Genomic DNA, 21,483 nt, shown 5'->3' with positions numbered 1-21,483 from the left:
ATGGGCAGAGCTTTCAGACTGCATGTCTGCTGCCTTACCACTCTGCGCCACGAGAGGCTCTTACTATCATTACTATAGATAATATAAATCGTAACCAGGGCTTCCATTTGTACTGAGGGTTCCGTTCTCTCTGATTCTGAGCTTTGACAATGGCAGCCCTCCTTCCCTACAAGACACATTTGTGTCCCATCTTACCATCTATGGCATGTAAGGATGAGAGGGACTCTTCACTCTTAGCGGAGCGCAGGGTCCCACTGTCTCCTCGTCCCCCTGGACAGCCAAAACATAAAACAGTGGAATGCGTTTAAACAAAGAACGTACAGTTAAAATGCAAGTTCCCCATATAAATTAAAATGCATGTTCTAGCCTCACAAATACCCCTACCTGCTCCTGTTCGTAAACTGGTTAAGTACAGGATTCTCTTGATGGCCCGCAGCAATTAACAGAAAGAAATTCAACAAAGTACAATCTTCAGGGGTTCTTCCCTTGTAGGCATTCTTGGTCTGCTGCTTAACAGGCAGTGGCACATGTTTTTGTGAGCCATGGCCTCAAGTTTCTTCCTTCCTGTTTTTAAGGAGGCCCAGAAAAGGCACCTGGTTCCCTCCCAACTGCTGCATTGTACAAGTCCCTTACATTATTGCCAGGCAAAAACTTTTGAATACGTTTGTGACATACCCACTATATATGCTTACTAATTTATACCTGGATAAAATGATTAAGTGAACTGTTGGGCACATAATGCAGCCTTCGCAACAGCAGGGCCAGCTGATCATCAAATCCACCTTAATATTCTTCCTTCCATTCATTAGATATATATCTTAGGGTGGGTATGCATTTGGTCTATCGGAATTAAATCCCCTCCACACACACCCTACCCCCAAAATACCTTCCAGGTATTTTACGGATATTTTTTCAGCCTGATATAGATAGCCGGTATTAATTCCGCTATCTGAAACGGCGAGCCCAAAACATCATGTGCTGTAGAAGTCATTCTAGTCAGGATCTGTGTGCGGGGGAGATCTCCCCACCACAAATAAATCCTGGGGCTAGCTTCTCCTGCAGCACACTATAAACCGTTCTGCAAGAGAAGCCAAGCCCAGTCCCTTAATTGGGCTAACTTAATAAATATTGACAAGCTGGTATTTTTCTTCTTGGGCCTATTGGACCCCCCCAAAATAAATAAATAAATAAATAAATAAATAAATTGAGATTTCCAAGAAATCCCAGATTCAAACATCATAGTAGTATTATGACCTGGGAAATGCAAAAAACAATTTTAAGTCCTAAGCCCCAAAATACTGGATTATTTATTTTTTTAGAAAACTGCACACCCCTAATATATTCCCAGCTTTTCTCTCCAATGAGGGCACAAAACAGCTTTCGACATTGTTCATTTCTGTCCCCTCTTATCTGCAGAGTAATAAATCTTTGGGCTGAGAGAGTGATTCGCTCAAAGGTGCCCAGCAAGCTTCAATGGCAGCAGGGAGATCTGAATCACGTTCTCTCAGCTCCGGGTCAAGCTCTCTCCGCCACTCCTGGCCTCTTCAGAGGAACCACCAGCGGGCCATTGGCCAGGCTGTTTTGACAGACAGCATGAACGGCAACAGGCTGTTTGGTACGCGGAGATGTCCCGGAGGCATCGGTGATCAGCAGAGTTCAGAAAAGCACAGTAGTCTTTCAGAGGCTGGATCAAAGGGATGCCAACCCAAGACAAAAAACAGCGGAACTAAAGGATTCAAACTCTGCCCGTCTAGTTCTAAGTGTGCATTAGAAGGCTAATGCTTTAAAGTCCTTGCTGTCATGCTAAAAGACAAGCTTACCTGCCAGGGCTATGGCTTTCATTTCAGAAGGCTCACTTGGGTTGCGCTGCAATTTCCTCTTGGAGAGAGAGGAGGATTTTCCTAGGTTAAAGAAGGAACGCCAGCTGCCGACTGGGGATTTCTTCATCTTACTTGGGGGTCTCTTTCTGGAGTGAGGCGGCAAGAAGGGAGTCGACGTTAAGAGACTGCTAGAATGCACTGAACTCTCACGAGAATTGGTCCAGCGGCAGAATCAACCAGTTCGCATCCCCCGTCTCCAGAAGCATCGACATGCACCTCGTAATTTTTTTACCATTAAGAAAGAGGAAGACACTTGACGGTTCTAGAAAAGCTCGTGATTTATCATTGGCACGAGATGAGGATTATTAGAAGAATTAAACTTTAAATCTGAGCGTCAAGACAGGTATTGAAAGAATTCTCTCACTCCCCCACCTTACCCAAGTCTATCCATGATTACATACTAAATTCTCCATCGATACACTGTTGCCAAAGCTTCCCTGTCCCGTCCTTCCTTTTGTGCAACTCTATGATACACAAGCATGGTCGTATATGACCATACAGGAAGACGTCTTCTACTGAATCAGATCACTGTTTCATCAGAATCAATCTCGCCTACTCTACTTGATGACACCACCCCAGGGGGTCTAAGGTGTGTATGGGAGGGGGCCTTCTACATCACCTCCTATCTGACCCTTTTAGATGTCCTGACCTGGAGATGTCCAGGACTGAGCTTGGGGTCTTCAGCAGGCCAAGGCGACGCTGTACCACATTCTTCCCTCGTGCTATATGCATGACCACTATCTCCCAGAAATTGATCGGTGCCTTTTGGTAGAGGCAAACAGGGAATGATTACGGATGGGTTTACTGACACTGGGGGTGTGCATGTGTCAGTTCTCAAGAGGAGAATGAGCCATCCAGAGCAGTGCTTTATAGAGCAGAAACAGCAAAATCTACATTGCAGATTTTGGGAGGGATCGTTAAGAGTGTGCTCATCATCAGGACAGGCAAAAGTAAGGACCCGCCACTGAATCCGTCGCTATAGCTTGAAAACAGTTTGAGTCCAGTGTCACCTTTAAGACCAGGGGTGGGCAAACTGTGCCCCTCCAGATGTCCATGGACTACAATTCCCAGGAGCCCCTGCTAGCATTCGCCAGCTGGATATCTGGAGGGCCACAGTTTGCTCACCCCTGTTTAAGACCAACCCAGTTTTATCCAAGGGAGAAGTTTTAATGTGCAGGCGTATTCTTCAGATGGCTCGAAAGTGAATGATGGGAACCCACTGCAAGAAACTCTCTACCTTTCAGATGGAAAGTCTATGATGGTGTGGAATTTTCCCTGTAGAGCAGCAGGTCCTTCACCCACTTCAATGTACTTGCTGTCTGCCACGATGGGTGAATTTATCTGGGCCTGAGTGCGTGCTTGTGCTTCCTCCAGTGTGAGCAGCTTTGTGGAGGGAGAAGATACCAGCAGAGATTTAGGCCGTGACAAGGAACTGTGACCTGCAAGAGAAGCCCAAGACAAGGTAGAGAGAGATGAAGATGAGCAGAGTGTGTGTGGGGGGAGGCAAGAACAAGAAATTGTTCCAGAGACGAGAAGAATTCTGGCTTGAAGTGGTTAATATTCTAACAAATGAGAAAGGCAGTTGCCCTCTATGCATTATAAAACACAACACTTTTAATACCATCACTCAAACCACATGGTATCAGCCAAATCAGCAAAGAAATGACCACTGGGCATTAATGGCCACCACCTCAACCCACTTGGCAGCACTTGGCAACCCACCACTCCTTTGCCTGCTTTCCATTAATCCATCTCTCCCCTCTCACTTGTATACCACTCTTCTTCCACACACCCATTGCGAATTTTAGATGGGTGCAGTAAGAAAGAAAAAGCAGCACAGACTGCTTCTGGGAGTTATCATCATATATGGTTGATCTGATTTCTGTACTAGGAGTTACCAAGCAGCTTACAGTCGCCTTGCCTTTCCTCTCCCCACAACAGACACCCTGTGAGGGAGGTGAGGCTGAGAGAGCCCTGAGATTACTGCTCCGTCAGAACACCTCGATCAATGTTGTGACAAGCCCAAGGTCACCCAGCTGGCTGCAAGTCGAGGAGTGGGGAATCAAACCCGGTTTGCCAGATCAGAAGCTGCAGCTCTTAACCGCTATGCCAAGCATGGAGAAAATTTCTTAAGAAATTGTATTGAAATATGAAAATACATTCTCCTTGAATTTTTTTTTTGTGGAGGGCGGGGAGGTGAACTATAAATACTGTAGTAAATACATGAATTTTATTTGAAGCTTGCAAATGCCTTGATATTATCAATTTACTTTCCCTGCCTTTTAGGTCATGTTTCAGTAGGAAACAGGGCTGGCGATTGATCCACAGCTTCCTTTTAAGCCCCACCTCCCTCTTTCAGGAAATCACCAGAGACTGGAAGAGAAGTTTGCAGTTCCCTGCAGGTATTACCAGGAACGCAGCCTACACACCAGAGAGATTGTCGCAAGCAGCCTAATTGGCACTGAATGTTCCCTGACACGCTATTCAGCAAGCAAGTGCATGAGTTTTACCCACAAATTAAATTTAAACTGGTACAACAATTAAGACAATTACCTGAATTACCCACAGCCCAATTTTTAACTCCGATATAACAGGCAGAATACTTCTCTAAAAGCAACAAGAATAACCTGGGGGGGGGAGGGGGGCTCAGTTAAAAGCAAAACCTTCCAGCATGGAAAGGCTCAATGGGAAAGGTGCAGCCCAGTTATTATTTCTGACAAGTTGAAGGGTCGAGATTAGAAAAAACAATTTGCCATTAACAGAGGTCACTTTCTGATGCCAAACCACAACTTCCAGTTCTTAAACTGAATAAGCACCACTAGCCTGGAGGGAGGAAGATTCCTGAGAGCAGGCAAAGTTAGGCCACATTTCATATTTGGCAGTAGTGAAAGATGAATACAGCGTTCTTGGGAGTTGCACGTGTTACCAGAATGCTTTGAGTTTCCACTGGGACCCACCTGGGGGGAACATACCTGCACTCTCTCGAATGACAGAGCTGAGTTTGGAACTGAAAAGGACATCCACGTGATTGAGGATGAACTCCACGACCACTGACTGAATTCGAACCTCCATAAAAGCAGCTGTTCCACTGAAACAGGCAGATTCTATCTGCTTTGACCTAAGGGAGGGGAAAGAAGACAAAAAATAACAAAAGCAGTGGAAAAGGAAGAATTAATATCTATACAAGTCAAATTAATGCTGTGTTGTTATAGACTATAGCTTCAGATTTAGCAGGTCTTCTCTGTTTTTCACAAGAACAATAGAAATAAGGGCTCCATTTTACAGATGAGAAATTCCTTTTAAAAAAAACTCGTTTTTTTAGTTGTTTTCTACAATAGTTTACTCTAGTTACTACCTATGTTCACCCTAGTACTTCCAAGTGATTTCATAACAAAGATGCCTCAAAACATTCAGTTGCACAGAGTTACTAGAAATTAAAACATAACCTAATCTATCCTTAACTGAATGGCTGAGAATGAAAGGATGCTCAGAGACCCAAGAATTCTGTAGCTGCAAGTACAATCCTACATTTGGCTAATGCATCAATGCAATAAGAGATTCATAGACAATATATTTAAAAGGCGCCTTTAAATGGTGGGATGACAAATTGTACCAGTTTAATGCACAATTTCAGTGCTTACGTTATGGTTCAGAGCTCTGAATCTTTGACTCCTACACCTTCTTTCCAAAAACACTAGAATAGCTGTTACTTCCTATTAGGTTGGTGTAGTGCAGGGGCAGTCAACCCGTGGTCCTCCAGATGTTCATGGACTACAATTCCCACGAGCCCCTGCCAGCATTTGCTGGCAGGGGCTCATGGGAATTGTAGTCCATGAACATCTGGAGGACCACAGGTTGACTACCCCTGAAGTGGACTCAAGTAAGGTGTTTCACTGGCCCTACCAACTGCCACTGCCTCTTTACCCCAGGCACCAAGAAATATCCTTCAAATTGCAGTTCTGAGCAGATGCGTTGGCATGGCTAAAGCTTTCAGTAAGGTTCTAGGCTAGGGACACCTCACTTCCCACCCTTGTGAAGCGGATAACAGGTGTGCCATGTTAAGAATATATTGTAAAAGCAATAATAGTTTTCTTTAAAGGAATGGCTGAACAGGAAAACACGGCCAATTCATAGCAAGCGTATTGACTGAGAAGTTAACATCCATGTTTATCTGAATAACTCAGCTGGTGGACTCCATGGCCTTGTACCCCAAGCTCCATCCCCAAATTTCTAGGGAACGTTCACATTCAGAGCCGGCAGTCCTAATATCAGAGCTAAGAATACCTCGGATCCTACACCAGTTCTTTGTCAACCCAGAGACTCTTGTTTTGCAATTTCAATTAAGAGAACTTGATACCTCTGCTAAATGCATAGACACATCACACGCCTATTTTAAATGTCCCGACTAAGATATTTCATCTCAGCATGTGAGTTCCCAAGGGAACAAGTTATACGGCACTTGCAAATTTTTGTCCCCTCGGCTTGCGCGCGCACACGGGGGTGGAGAGGGGGAGTATGAATAGATCACATCAGCAGGGCTTACTCATGAGGGCATTTTAGAAACGCCAACAGAGAAGTACCCCAAATACAAAGGAAAACCAAATAAAAGTGGAGAGATGCTGAGTGAAACCGATGCATCAGGGAACCCCAAGCACAGCAATATCTACCCAGGTGCTGCACTTCTTGTTCAATGTCCGGGTCGGTCCTGGTGTGTGCCCTGTCCTCAAGACCTAAAGCCCATGTATGCAAGTTTCCATCGACACCAGTTACCCACATGCTACAGAAAACAATTTGGCTCATCAAGTTCAATCTCTGGATACAGATTGCAATCAGTAGAAGGCTGGGGGGGTGGGGGGTGTAAGCGGTTGGGAGATATGGGGTTCAGGGGTGGTTGGAGAGGGTGAGAGGGGTTTTTAAATATTTTATTGAATGTTCTGTAATGTATTTTAATGGATGTTGCTAGCCGTTGCCAGCTAGCTAGCTAGCTAGGAGCAGCAGTTTAGAAATCTAATAAATAAAACAAACCAATCTTGATCCCTTTTGGAGTTCCAGATGAAGAATGTGATTCACTGCCTTCTACAAAGGCTTTTGAAACAGTAACACCCCCTCCCCATACCAAACATTCATTCTTATATACACACTTTTTTAGACATATAACTTTTCCAGCATTTTGGAAATGGGATATAAAATCATCCTGATATCAAAAATTTAAAAAGGGGGTGGGGGCTACCTCAGTAGGTTTGGTGCCCAGACGATTGCTAAGTTCTTGGTGTGCATATTTGTGATGGCGCAGTAATCAGCCAGGTGAGCCAAGTGCCTCATTAGGAACTCCAGCGTCCTAGAAATGAGAGACAGAGTGAGCTGTTAGTGGGGGAAAGCGAGGACTTCACAACAGCTAGTGTTCATGACTCTGCAATTTGCAAAACATAAATACATAAATTCATGTAAATTAGTTTAGGGGCAGGAAGGAAGAACTTCAGGGGTGACCAATATCAGCTTTCTGAAAGATAATTTGCATCATTCTGAATTTTCTGATCAGATCATCAATGAAGGCAGCAACACAGGGTCTTATTGAAGCACCAGAAGGCAACAGCAGGCACGCACAATGCAAGGTGGAAAATGCAGTTCTAACACAGCTAGATATTTGGCCATTGCTTGACCGTGTTACAAGACCTGTGGGTTGCATGCAGGCATCACAATAAACCGCGGTTTGTTTAAATTATGGTTTGGGGGGTCAACTCAAACTTCATATAGCCAATCTAGGGTTGATCTGCTTCTGGCCTTCACTCCAGTAGGGAGGACATTCTCCATGCACAGCTGTCCGCACGGCCAAGCCACTACAAAGGGTGGCTCCGCTTAGTGAAATGGACAACATGACAAATCACAATTTGGACAGAGTTTCACCAGTACTGTGTGATAAAGCCTAGACTGTGTCCCTCTAACAAAATGGGAACATGACCCCAAGTTCGGCAACCTTTCACATGTCCACTTCACCCACCCTGCATTAACTAGATGATTAATGAGATGAAGCACAGTTCATGGTAGCCGCCTGGATAGCAAAGCTTGAAGGACTTGGAAGCTAAGCAGGTTCACGCATGGATGGGAGACCACCAAAGAAGACCAGGATGGCTATGCAGAGGCAGGCAACAGGCAAAGCACTTCTGCTCATCTCTTAAAAACTCCATCAGCATAACTTGATGGTGCTCACTTGTTAATTATTACAATTCATGTCAGATGCAGAATTAGACATTATAACAGCAAAGCCTGGGAGGTTTTGACAGTGCAGAAATCCAGCCTCCGGGAAATAACATATTCAGCCACACTAGGGGGAGGGGAATCAAACCCAGCAAACCCGGAAAACTAGCAAAGCATTTTGGCTTGACTACAGCCACCAGAGGGAGCCTGTGCAATGTACATCTAAGCGTGTGCTGCCATATCTATATGTTCATTAAGTTAGCATTGACAAATTTTCCTGAGCCTGGCAAAAATCATGATCGATCTACTTAAGGGGTGCCATAAAAGTGGAATCGAATCATCCTGGGCTTAAACAACTGAAGTAGCTGCGAAATCCAACATGAACAAGTTTTCATTAGACAACAGCTGTGGCTTTCCAGATGCCCCGTGGACTACAAGTACCATGAGCCCTTCATAGCCACCCCTGCATTATTGGGGGTTTTATGCTGTAACTCGCCTTGAGCCTCTGGGGAGAGATGAGTAACAACTCTAAAATAATAATAATAACAATAATAACAACAATAACAACAATAATAATAAGAATATTAAACAGGGTTGGCCTTGGTCGATATTTGGATGGAAGACTACCATGGAGCACCTGGGCCATGAAACTGAGGCAGGTAATGGGCAACTGACCTCTGAATGTCTGTTGCCTTGGAAACCCCACCAGGGATCGCCATAAATCAGCAAAAAATAATAATAAGTAACTGTCCAATAGGGATTCTGCTACGCTCATCGAAGAAGCCCAGAAAGTGCTGCTGAATGGAAATGGGAAGTTATTGACATAGATTAAAGAGAAACTAAGAAATGAAGGCCAGTCATCTGCCTAACAATAATATGTCAGGATATTTTGTGACTGCTGTGCCACATTAAAATGTCTCATTCATGAAAAAGGGTAAGGCAGCATGCTGTACAAACAGCTAAATTGCACCACATCCTTCTATTATGGTATGTGTTTCAAGGTTCCCATCTTTTGATTCAGGAGACCCACACTTATCTCCCGCTTCTGGGGGAGAACCAGCCAGCCTTCTATGTCTCCTGTCTCACTTTTACCAGCATCCTGTCCTTTTTGCCCCTTAACAGAGTAATGCTGAAGCTTGCTCAGTCAGCCTTGCTTCTTCACTGCTAACAATTAAGTACATCTGCTGTCCCAGCTAGGGTAAAGGGATATTTATGCTTGCATTAACATACGGTTCACCTTAATTGACATAATCAAATTTGCCGGATGTTGCCTAAAAGGTAAGACAAGGTCTGTTCGTTCCCTGCAATTTATTTTCATTTCACACCCCGGATTCTGCTATTTTACGCAGCATCCCTCTGCCTGGCCCTCATTAATATACTTTGCAGGACTCATGAATTCCCTTTTTCTTAACACAATGAGACAGTTCTGCTACGATGGGCCCCATTCCTTATCCCTCTCCCCAGCACTTTTACATAACTTCAGCTAAGATTATGCATAGGGGATGTTGTCTGTCTTGTTACTGATCTAATTAAAATAGAAGTCAACTTTATGCAGCTATAAATCCTTCAGCGTGCGCTCAGCCGTTTAATTTAATACGGGCAGGAATAACGCTGCCTCAGTAAGCCATCTTAGGGGCTAGAAATTGGAAAGCAAACAGAAATGTCAACCTTCCGGTTAAGAACGGTGGTACGATTGCATACCAAATGGGCAGAGCGATTTACAGAGGAAGACATCAACTCAGATCCCCCTGACCAGTAAGACATGAATTGAGATTAGTGCGAAGACTCATTCTGTGTCCCAGGACAGGGAGAGGTGTGATGCCACATCTGTAGCAGAAAAAGGACATTATCTCACACCATGAAAGAAACCCAGGTCAATGACATAAGACAGTGGTTCTTAACCTTCCTAATGCCACGACCCTTTAATACAGTTCCTCACGTTGTGGTGACCCCCAACCATAGAATTATGCAAGTGTTCTTTCACAGAAATTAAACCGAAACTGACCAATGGCATGAAGATCCATTGTTCAGGATTATATATCAATTGTTTTTTTCCTGGGGTCTCTCAGTTCAGTTCTGCCCCTTGTCTCGTTGAGGTGCGGCGCCACCTGGAGCAGCTGGTGGGAGACTGCGCTGTGCTGGAGGCACTGCTGGAGTGCCAGGTGGCCAAGTGTGAGCACCTGCAGGAGGAGAGGCGATAGTGGCAGTACTCCCCCCCCCCCCGCCATCCCGGCCAAGCTGCTTGCCCTGCTGCGACCCCTGTGAAAGGGTCATTTGACCCCCAAAGGGGTCCGAACCCCCAGGTTGAAAACCACTGACATAAGACCTGGCAGGAGAAGTTCACGTCGACACAACAAAAGACACTGTTTTATAAATATTTATTCAAAAGCAATATAAATTTAAAAAGCTAAATAGGTTCTGTATCCTAACCTGTAGTGGGGAGGTGGCAACTGTTGGATGACATCGTGGATTTTCACTAGCCGCTCTTCGTCTGTAGCAGCAGACACAGCATCCTTCAAGAAAACAAGAACTCCGTTTAACAATTCAGCAAGCCTCAACACCATGCATTTGCAAAACCTCTTTAAGATTAAGGAAGTCCTCTCCAGCATAAACCTGCTCAGGTGCATCTAAAGAAGTGACGTCTCACTTCGGAACGCTTGTGCTGGAAAGAACTCGGTTACCCTTAAAGATGTTGCTTGGTTTCTGTTTTACTTTGCTGCAAAAGATGAAAGCGGCTACCCCCTTTTGAAATCATCAGGCGGCATTTGCTGCAGGAGGTCACCTGTCTGGATGGCTCCCTGCTGTCCTATTGACAGTCAGTATAGAGGTCATCGCTCAATTATGCTGAACAAGTACAAGCACTTCCTGCATTCCATTTAGCAAGCATTGTGCAGCAAAGTGCCGATGGACCCAGAGTCAAATGCAAGGATGTTATTTATTATTATATTTATAACCCGCATTTCCTCCAGGAGCTTAGGGCATCATGTGCTGGTATTTACCCTCATATCAAGGTTGCAGACAATGATAACCTGTCCACATGCATGGGTAGGGTGGATTTGATCCCTAGTTCTACACCATAATGGCTGTGAGTTTTTAACATGCTTCTTTTGGACCGTTTAAGCACTGGGCACTTCACGGCTCCAGCTCCCGTGCAGGAGCACAAATAGGGGGTTGATGAGATGCACCAGGCCAAATGCTCCCCCATGCGGGTACAGGAAGAGGTGGGGCAACCTGCCACGACTAAAACTCCCGCCTGCAGCACAGCATGAAACCTCCAGTGCATAAACGGTCTTGGAGAATTCTAATCAAAGCGGAGGATATGCAAGTTGAAGGGAGTCTCCAGTGTCATGTGAAACTTTAGGTGGCCTTAAAGACTTCCCTCCCTCATCTTGTTCCTAGGCCTACAGCAAGAGCAGAGAGTCATCATGTGGCACACCACGAGAACAATGAACAGATTCTTGTAAAAACACAGAGCGATGATATCGGAGGACAGCATGCCAAAACTTTCACATGTGATTTTAATCATGAACATTTATTAAAAACAACAACAGGAGAAACCATTCTGGAACCTGGCTCAGATTCACACTGAAGCTGCCCACAGAGCAAAAATACAAATCCCATCCTGCACTTACTGAGAATTTCTCATACAGCTGATAGGTGAGCAGGGGATTTGGGAGTTCCCGAAAATACAGCTTGCACAGTGAACCCACGCAGTGTATATCCTGAATGTACACATCTTTCGTCAAGTCAGGGATTTGCTCTGAGTCAAACTCATGCCTGGAGACGAGAAAGGAAAATGGGAGAGATGCAAGGAGAAGAAAAACAGGATAATACACCATCAAAAGCAAACAAAGGTTTCGTTTACAGGAAGAAATAAAGGCCTCAAACCCCAAGCCACATGAATCTTTGCTTTCAGAAATTCACATTTTTCTGAGATGAAGTGGCTTCTTGGGAGGTGGTTTTGGTAGATCGAAAAGCTGACTGGGTCGCTAAGGGGAGGGGGAACCCACAATCGGATCTCATCTAATGCAGAAGAGACTGTTCCAGAAATGATTTCAGGATATATATTCCATGAGTCCTCAGCCAAAGCACAAGCAATTCCAGTGATTGTAAGTGACAGATGCCTTCCTGGAGGTAGTTCCCCTCCCATGTGTCAAAATGAAAACTGTGTATCAGACTGATGACCTAGAAATTACAATAATGAACACAGCGAAGCATTTAAGGCCCACTGCAGTCCCAAACATCCCAATCATCGTGCACAGTGATTCAGTACAAATTCATGTGCATTGTCCTCTGCCTTGCAGAGAGACTGGGGGGAGAGTCAATGTACCAAGATCCATAAAATATAAAGACTCGTCCTGGCCAGGCATGTTTCTTGCTACAAAACCAGCTTGGAAATAGCTGTTTCAAATTAGCCCAGCGGAGGCCAGTAGGAAGGAATATGTTGAGTCAGACAGCTCGGATCACAGGCAGCTGCCGTTTCCGACGCTTGTGCCCAACATAAGCCACAGTTCAAATGGCAAATTACTTACTAGCCCATATTCAAGAATGCTGTGTATTCTGAAACCGTAGGAAATGACTGTCTAGCAATAAAAACTGCTTTCTGTTCCTACCCAATGATAGATTTTGAATTGTAGGAAACATGGGAAGTGATTCGGGTTTATAGGCTCCGCTGTTCTTAAAAACAAACAACTGCTTTAGGGACTAGTTGGAAATTCATTCATCAATATGTGTACTCTTTGGAGGTGAAAGAGAGACGTTGCAATTACAGGAATGAAGCTGGCATGTCCAGCTCCTAAGAAACATAACAAATACATTTGTTCCTTCCTGTTCATGAAAACTCCATCAAAGATCCGCTTGTCATTAAACTGACATCTACAGGAGAAAAAAGATTCTGTCCTGCTGCATCGAGGCTGGGAAACCTCCTCCAAACATGATCCTTGGTAGTCAGAATTTAGCTAGTTTCCAGAAGGTGCAGAAAGTCCATTTGTTCATGCAGGCCTCTGTCAGTTAATCGTGAATGGGGGCTGAATTACGGATCTGGATTTGCACCGCGATTTCAGTAAGATGTCTGCTGCTCAGTTTTATTACGCACGACTGCTTATTGTGCTGCTGATAATTATATTTCATTTCTGAGAATATTTTTGAGAGGGGGGGAAAAAAAAGAGAACTGGCCTGATATAAATAAATAAAACCAACTCACCGCAGCTTCTGGATATTAGAAGCGATCCCAGACAGACGGTATATTCCATCCACAATGCCATGCTTCTCAATGAATTCAGTGCAACTCTTGAGGACCTGGGGGACTTAAAGGGAAAGAAACAGTTGACCATGAGATGGAGTCCTGCAAGATCCTCTTGAGGCAGACACACGGATGCCTTCTGAGAAATAAGAGAGATCTTTAGGTATAGCTGAAAACAAAGGTCCCTAGTCAAGAGGAAATTGAAGTATCTACTGAAAGGTTAGGGTGAAGGACAATAGTGGAAGTGACATGTGACAATGGGCAGACCACATGGCAGACATAGAATCATCGAGCCGCAAGGGACCTCCTGGGTCATCTAGTCCAACCGCCTGCACAATGCAGGAACTCACAACTACCTGCCCACCCATGGTGACCCCAATTTGGTGATCTGTCCATCAAAAATCTGCAGAATCCAGCGTGTCTCTGAAAGAAATTCACCTACCATCCCACGGTGGCAATTAGCAATTCTCTGGGCACTCAAGGAAGGGCCACAAGAGACAAAAACTGGCATATCCCTTCCTGCCCAAACACTCACAGTCATCACTACTAGATAGAAACAACAATAATGGATTGACTTCAGGAGCCAGTGGATTTATTTCAATCTTGCTTGCTGTGTATAGACAAGTGTCTTGTGCCTTCTTTGTTCTATCTTATGGCTTTGGCAGTTAACAGAGCTTCAGCACTCTCTTGTGGATCCACTAACCTGCTTGGGGAAGCTGACTCTTTGAAATGGAAAATCTTTTCTGTATGTTTGAGTTTGAGTGCTCTATCATGATGGACATGCACTTGGGACTAACCTTGGCCTCTGTTCCCCGGGTGTAAAACAGGCATTTCTTTTTCCAAGTGCTTATTTCTTAACAACCTGCGACAGTTGGCTGGGCATGGGGTTGATGGGCATGGTGAGGCTGGACTCACTTCCCTGCCCTACGTGGGCTTTTACTTCTTGTGTTGTGCTCATGATACGGTTGTTGCCTGAGCTGTACCAGGATGATCCACGGCAGTATTGTGTTACATATGGGGGACGTATCACTTCTCAGCGAGGGACTTGCAAGCTTGTTAAATAGAAATAGATTTTAACAGCCAAGTCCTTCCTGTGGGCTGTGCCTCTCACATTCTGTGACTGGCAATGCTCCTTGAGCCACTGTTTTCTGATTGGCACCAGTTACCCGTGTACACTCCCGCCCTAAATTCAGCCAAATAAGAAAACCCACACGATTCCAGGAGGTAAGGGTGTTTGCAGCCGTATCTGCAAAGTGGGGATGAAGTGGAAAGCTAGTTGATTGTGCTCACTTTAACATCCATGCCAAGATTTCCCCTTAGGCTTCTTTTCCAGTGAACTAGTCAACTTTGTTTTCCTGCTCTCCAGCACTGTCCCTGATGCCAAAGGAAATCTGCTTCCCCAGTGACAGGAAAAGACCTTAGGAACAGGGCTTCTAAGCATGCACTGCTTCCAGTGAAGCATTGCTCCAATTCTTCCCTATTATGCATTTCTTGAGAACTTTCCTATAATTCCTATGCTTATTTAAATCTACTCTCGTGTTAGATGACAGTTCTTGTACAGTTTTCTGTTAGAGGAGAGAGGGTGCCCAGGTCTTGGAGGCAAGCAGCTAGATGGGGACAGATGATATTTATTGGTACCATCTTGTGTTTCTTGAAAATGGAACTGCCATCTATAATGTATATGATACCACAAGCCAGTGATCGACATATTCTCCATGGACATAGCTAATCCTTTTAAGGGAATCTAAGCTAGTGGCCATCAATGAGAACCTGTAGCAATAAAACCACGAATGAATTCGGCATAGAGGAATGCTTCTGTTTGCCAGCGAAGATCAATTTAATTGGATGATGCTTTGTCCTGGTACTTGAAGACACTTTCTCTCATTACAGACAGAACACACCGGGAATGGGGTCCACGTTATGTATTCCTTAGCAAATGAAACCCTACACACAGAAATCAAAGTTATGACTGCATATTTCATCAAGTCTGATTCTACACCATAACTCTGCTCTTCACCGTGCTCCAAAAACACATCCTTTACAATTTCTCAATCCATCCTGTCTCAGGCATTATTTATGATTATTATTTCTAACCTGCCCCTCATTCGGGGTAGGTGACAGCAGTAAAGTCAACATACAAATTAATAATAATAAAAAAAAACATTTACAATTTGTACAAAGCAACCCCAACTAAAATTCCCAGGCAGGGGAGTCCTTTAGCAGGGAGCTGATCTTCTAGTTTTCCTCCTCTTCCTCCCAATGATGAGGTCAGCTACCCCAGTGTATGCAGAATTCAGAAAGAAAAGGAACAGGATCACAAAAGCTTTTGCCCAGTGCACACCTGAGCATGTGTGCAGCAGGTGTGCTGTTGGGAATATCTTTAAGTGAAGGAGTTGTGTGGCTGATTTTATAATGGATATAAACAAATGCATCAAAGCGCACACACATTTACCTTCCACCTCTCTCCTTTAGAGGGAACCTGGTGCCTTGTGTAGCCATGCACACACATTAAGTCACATTGCATGAATCCCCAGGGGTCTCTGGCATTGCCCGGAACACCTGCCTAGGCTGCCTAATTGAAGCACCGTGTCACAGAGAACCAACGCAGCATGTTTCCACGGCTTTTGACCCCCCTAGGGCTTTCTAGCCTTATAAACAAACCGCACAAGCCAAATGCTCTATATGTCATAATTAAATTTCAGGGGCGCCCTACTGTGACATTTAGCATCCCGCCAAAGCAGAAAACTGAAAGGGGATGGGGGATACAGCCATTCCAATATGTTCAACTCACCGACTCATTCACCATGTCAAAAGAATGGGGGATCAACAATGAATAGACAACGTACACAACAGCTTCTTTTGCCCTCTAGAGATCACTGGGATGCTGTTAATTCTCTAGCCTGTCACACTGGATAAGAACCTTATCATCACTCAATGGTGCCAGAACATGGCTAACTCCTAACATTCCTCCAAGCTACACCGATGCAGTTAATGCATCATTTAGACTAAGTAGATTGCAGGGAACATCTTGCCTGGGTGGCAACAGGCAATGCGCTTAAGAGCAGTAATTCAGAGCCAGTTTGGTGTAGTGGTTAGGAGTGCGGACTTCTAATCTGGCATGCCGGGTTCGATTCTGCACTCCCCCACATGCAGCCAGCTGGGTGACCTTGGGCTCGCCATGGCACTGATAAAAGTGTTCTGGCTGAGCAGAAATACCAGGGCTCTCTCAGCCTTGCCTATCTCACAGGGTGTCTGTTGTGGGGAGAGGAAAGGAAAGGCAACTGTGAGGCACTTTGAGACTCTTTCGGGTAGAGAAAAGTGGCATATAAGAACCAATTCTTCTCCTTCTCCTCCCCTTCCTCTCCTCCTCTTCCTCTCCCCCTCCCCAATATATATATCGATTCCTCGCGTATGAGTAGATTGGTTGTCAACCTGACTCTATTTCTTCCTGTTCACTAGATATTAGTTCTCTCTGCCACTATGGCAGATTGCCTCTGGTGTCATTTGAGTTTTAAATTCGATGGCTTCTTGCATAATATGGGGGGGGGGCAAACGCTACTACAACCATATGCAGCTTATTCCCTGAATGAAAATGCTGAGGAACAAAAAAGAAAGAAACATGATAATGAATCTGTGGGATCCAAAAATCCATTATTATGTATTCTATCAATAAGCCATGCAAATAATTTCACAACATGTTCTCTTATAGATAAGGTCTGGTGACATAAGTCTCTCCATCTAAACTCTGATGCAGCAGACACTCCTGTGTTGATACATATCTTCATATATTTCAGATATTGATCTTCAGAACATCTTTGAAATCAGGGAGGAACTGTGGACTCAGTGGTAGTACCTCTGGCTGGGTATGCAAAAGGTCCCAGGTGTTGGCAGAGCTTAGGAATGTCTGTCTCGAGCATTCTCTCCTTCCAAATCAGGAAGTTGCCAGAGTCTAGATATGCAAAGAGGACCTCGGCACCAAACTTGTTAAAGAATAAAATAGTTTTATTAGAAACAACTTTGTATAGAAAGAGGAGGGAAGGGGTCCTGGCACACTGTTTTGTAAACAAGCAGGGAGGAAATGTCCTCAAAGGAAAGTCTCCAATAAGCCAGTTAGGGCCCTAGGTGAGAGTATTAAAAATTCCGAGATTTTTCTAATTGAACTATGTTATTTAGACTTATAATGGTGCTTTATGCATGAGAGCTTATTTCACATGAAGCTGCTTATTTCACAACTCATTGCCTGTCTACTTCTGACCAATAGTGGCTCTCCAGTAGAGTTGGTTTTTATATGCCACTTTTCCCTACCAGAAGGAGTCTCAAAGCGGCTTACAGTCACCTTCCTTTTCCTCTCCCCACAACAGACACCCTGTGAGGGAGGTGAGGCTGAGAGAGCCCTGATATTACTGCTCAGTCAGAACAGCTTTATCAGTGCTGTGACTAGCCCAAGGTCACCCAGCTGGCTGCATGTGGAAGAGCGGGGAATCAAACCCAGTTCACCAGATTAGAAGCCACCACACCAAACGAAAGAATCTCAGTTACCTACACAGAAATTTGTAGTCAGCAATGTCCAAACCAAGTCAGAAGCTTAGATAACCTTTTTCCAGTTCCCCAGTTCCTAGGCAACATACTCACATTTCCCAGATGCTTTGCCTCATCTGCCAAAATCTGGATAAATTTAAACACAATGAGAATATGGGATGCTGAGCACCATAAACGTCTCCCAAATACTTATTGGTCACAGAAAAAAAGATTTTTAAAATGTGGCGTTCGGCCACTGAAAGAATACACTGAACTAGGAACTAGGCTTCAATTATAGATATGTCAACATAATATATTTAAGCACAGGGCTGATAAACAACTTAGTGAGTCGAGGTGGAAACGAATATGAGAACTTAGTATCAGGAAATGCAAAATCCTTTCCGGTTCCTCCTACATGATTCTTATATGATACTGAAAACTTGCACCTGACATTTTCACATTTCACCCTGTCACACAGGTTTTGTGTCCCCAGAGAGCACTGTAACTTGCCATGGAATGCAAGAACTTGGCTGCAGGATACTCACAAATGCACACACATCCCTTCCAGTCTAACTCTTGCCTTCACCGTCTCATCTAGATGTGCCTGCCAGAATTCTCTTGAGCTGTTTGCTTTTAGGTGGTGGCAAGCTATGTGGTTATACGGTTTATCTGAGAACAGTAGATGGCCTGCTGTGCACATGGGTTGCTTCATGCAGTGCTTCAAGCTGTAACCCTTTCATGTGATTTTGTGTCCTGTTGGATTTTCTGGCCAAGGGGGTACAGTTTTGCCTATCGGTGACAAAAAATTCCCATTTACACAAGATATTGCTGGGCAGTATGGATGGGACCACCCCAAGCCAGCCTGATATAGCCTGGCTCTTCTCTTCCCACTGTCTTGTCAACCTTCTAACACCAAACTTCAGTGAAAAATCACTGCCAGAGGTAGACCACATGCAATAGTTTAACTCAAGGAGACCAATGTCCTAATAGCTTGACCCAAAGTTTTAACTCCCATGTCCTAAGCTCAAGAGTTCATCTTCACCTGGGTAGACTTAGTAATATTAGGTATCCACCTCCGATTTCATTTTCTTGCCCCCCAAAATGAAGCTCCAATGCATCAAAACCACAAGCTAAAAATTCACTAGAAGTTTCCAGGTCAGCACAATTGTAATGTTGCCTGTTATTTACTTTTCTCAACATTCTGGTGCACATTTCTAGGATACTGGTGGTCCATGGATGCTTCCTCCTGAGATATGGAGGCACTGTACCCGTACACTCAAATTAAAATGCTGAAACAATTTGTCAGGCTAAGGAGAAAAGAAAAATTACAACAAAGCACCAAATTCCTGCAATTCTAGAGAGAACGCCCTGCCATTTAAGGTTCGGCAAAAACATCATTGTTGACTTCATGCCTTCATTCGCTCAAGCATTTAAAATACTTGGTGAAAACACAAGCAGAATCACAGCACAGAGAACATGATTGCCATGAAACACCTTAAAGCTCCTTGAGGAATAAGCTCACTGAGGAGCAATGAAGCATGTTAATTGCATAAGTGCTGGCACAAGAATGATGAATGCTCAGGTGCGTGACACAGAGCATATTTCAAGGAGTGACGTATGCCCTACCAAATGCCTGTATAAGGAAGAAACAATGAGCAACAAATGCAATACCAGGAGCAATAAAACACGGTGCTGATTCACCTGAACTTCCTCTTCGAGGACGTCAGCACGAGTGGATTTTTTATCCCAACAGATCTGCACATGCTCATGAGATCTTGTGATTGAATGGGCTGCAAACACGTCATCTGTCCAGATGCAGACTGCCAGAGGCTTGCCTAACCCCAGGCTGAACTGAACACTATTAGTTCATGTCATACAAGTCCCTCAACACAGTTCTGAATTCATGAAAAAACCATGGCCTATTCTCCTGCAACAGGTTACAGTCACTTGACAATGAACTACTGAGTGGCACGGATTCTTCCACAGCCCCACGGTCTGAATAAGAACCTTTTGGTCTCCTCTAAACCGTTTATTCTAGGATGCCAGAATTAGACTTCTTATTAACGCACCACGGCAGTGAACTCAAGAGATTCTCGCTGGCCTTCAATCTGGAAGGCAAATGCCGACGGCTACAACAATGTCGTCCAGTTGCCCCGAATACCGATATTAAGTTGTTTTGTCACAGGGGAGACATGAAGAAGAGGAGCAAAACATATCAGGCAATGCTTATCCTTGGCTACCTCCTAGATGGCCAAAGGCGGAAGGGCAAGAACTGGTTGGCCTGATTCTTTTTCTACATCACTGCCAAATGGAATCGTAAGCAACACAAGATTTAAAAAGAACCAGAAGCATAATGTGTTTATATGAATTACTTCTGATGGATGCGTGCTTAGGTTCAGAACATTAGTGATATGCCATCTGTTGCTACAAGGCACGCTTAGTCTGAGGATTTTGAGAAAGCAGTGTTAGTTTTGAAACCAAGTACAACCTGATCCTGCAAAGCTCTTGCCGAAACCAAAGGAATCCTCTCTCTTACCATCATGGCCGGAATTGAGGAGATGTTCTCCCAGGTCGCAGCCGAACACCCTCTCCTTTAGGATCCCACGCTGCTTCAGCTTCTGTTTTGTTGGGCGAGACTTCATGAAGGTGCGCAGGAAAGTTATAAGTTTGCCGTGTTTTTTGGACACTGTCAGATTGAAACAAATGGATTACTTTGGGGGGGGGGGCAGATGATCAAAACAGAAACATACACAATATCTGATTTACCTGAAAGGAAGACTAGATTTCTTCTTCTCCCCCCCCCCCGCCTCCCCAGTGCTGTCAAGAAGAAGAGGAGGACTTTCTTAAATTAGCATGGAAGTCACAATTATGTCCAGCTGTGATTTTTTTGGAACCCACAACTTTTGCGCCTAACCGTTTTAAAAGGGGGTCACCTTATGATCAGGGTTGCCTTCCTTTTGGGTGAATACAGTATATGCCACGGACACCACGAATTCTAGTCACTATCAGTCACTCTTCCTGTCATGCACGTACCTTCGCTTTTCAACCTATCCTCCTCCCTCTCCTCCCTTCCCGCATTCCCTCTGCCATTAAAAATAAGTGGGTTCAGGGGAAACCAAATCTGTAAGGAAATAGCTTTAAACAGAGCGTTTTTATCTGTAAGACTCTGGGCAATAACTTCAAGGTCCTTGTACTTGTCAAATAGCAGCAGAGCAAGAGCCATCCCAAAAGTTTGCTGTTTCCTTCCCATGCAAAGTATATATTTCAGTCTTGTATCTCTCAGATGCTAAAAGCACAACCTATACAAAATATGCGGGGAATGCAACCTATGCCTTCTGCCTCGCAGCTCCCTTTCACCCTCGCAGACAGCTGAGCGTATAACTCTTTCAGCGTCAGCCACCTCCGAAGAGGTTGAGAGGGCTGTGATAGTAGGAATGAAAAGGGAAGAGAAGAGGAGAGAGATTTGACTCTCCAACTCTTAGAGGAGAGAGATTTGACTCTCCAACTCTTAGAGGAGAGATTTGACTCTCCAACTCTTGCTTAGTGACAGTTTGGTTTTCTGGCCAGTCTAGTTTCGGACCACTGTTAACCTGGACCTGTTTTCCCAAGAACAATAAAATGCCACAACTCCTTATAGCAAGACTCCTG

The 21,483-nt window shown here is 44.4% G+C and overlaps 1 protein-coding gene across 9 annotated transcripts in view; it reads right to left on the bottom strand.

The window, feature by feature from the left end:
- Window positions 1-21,483, bottom strand: part of ARHGAP32 (Rho GTPase activating protein 32) — a 196,859-nt gene that overhangs the window by 7,044 nt on the left and 168,332 nt on the right. For all 9 annotated transcript variants that reach the window (XM_077306405.1, XM_077306406.1, XM_077306404.1 and 6 more), the window contains 9 exons: window positions 20,372-20,521; window positions 13,279-13,381; window positions 11,708-11,852; window positions 10,506-10,588; window positions 7,111-7,218; window positions 4,853-4,998; window positions 3,118-3,319; window positions 1,821-1,966; window positions 196-270 (listed from right to left, as the gene is read on the bottom strand). In XM_077306405.1, coding sequence (XP_077162520.1) covers window positions 196-270; window positions 1,821-1,966; window positions 3,118-3,319; window positions 4,853-4,998; window positions 7,111-7,218; window positions 10,506-10,588; window positions 11,708-11,852; window positions 13,279-13,381; window positions 20,372-20,521 — 1,158 coding nt within the window. The remainder of the gene's footprint in view (window positions 1-195; window positions 271-1,820; window positions 1,967-3,117; window positions 3,320-4,852; window positions 4,999-7,110; window positions 7,219-10,505; window positions 10,589-11,707; window positions 11,853-13,278; window positions 13,382-20,371; window positions 20,522-21,483) is intronic.

This window comes from Paroedura picta, chromosome 12 (assembly GCF_049243985.1).
Source record: "Paroedura picta isolate Pp20150507F chromosome 12, Ppicta_v3.0, whole genome shotgun sequence".
NCBI classification, from domain to species: Eukaryota; Metazoa; Chordata; class Lepidosauria; order Squamata; family Gekkonidae; genus Paroedura; species Paroedura picta.
The sequence above is the reverse complement of the archived record's forward strand: the minus strand, read 5'-3'. Positions and strand labels throughout refer to the sequence as shown.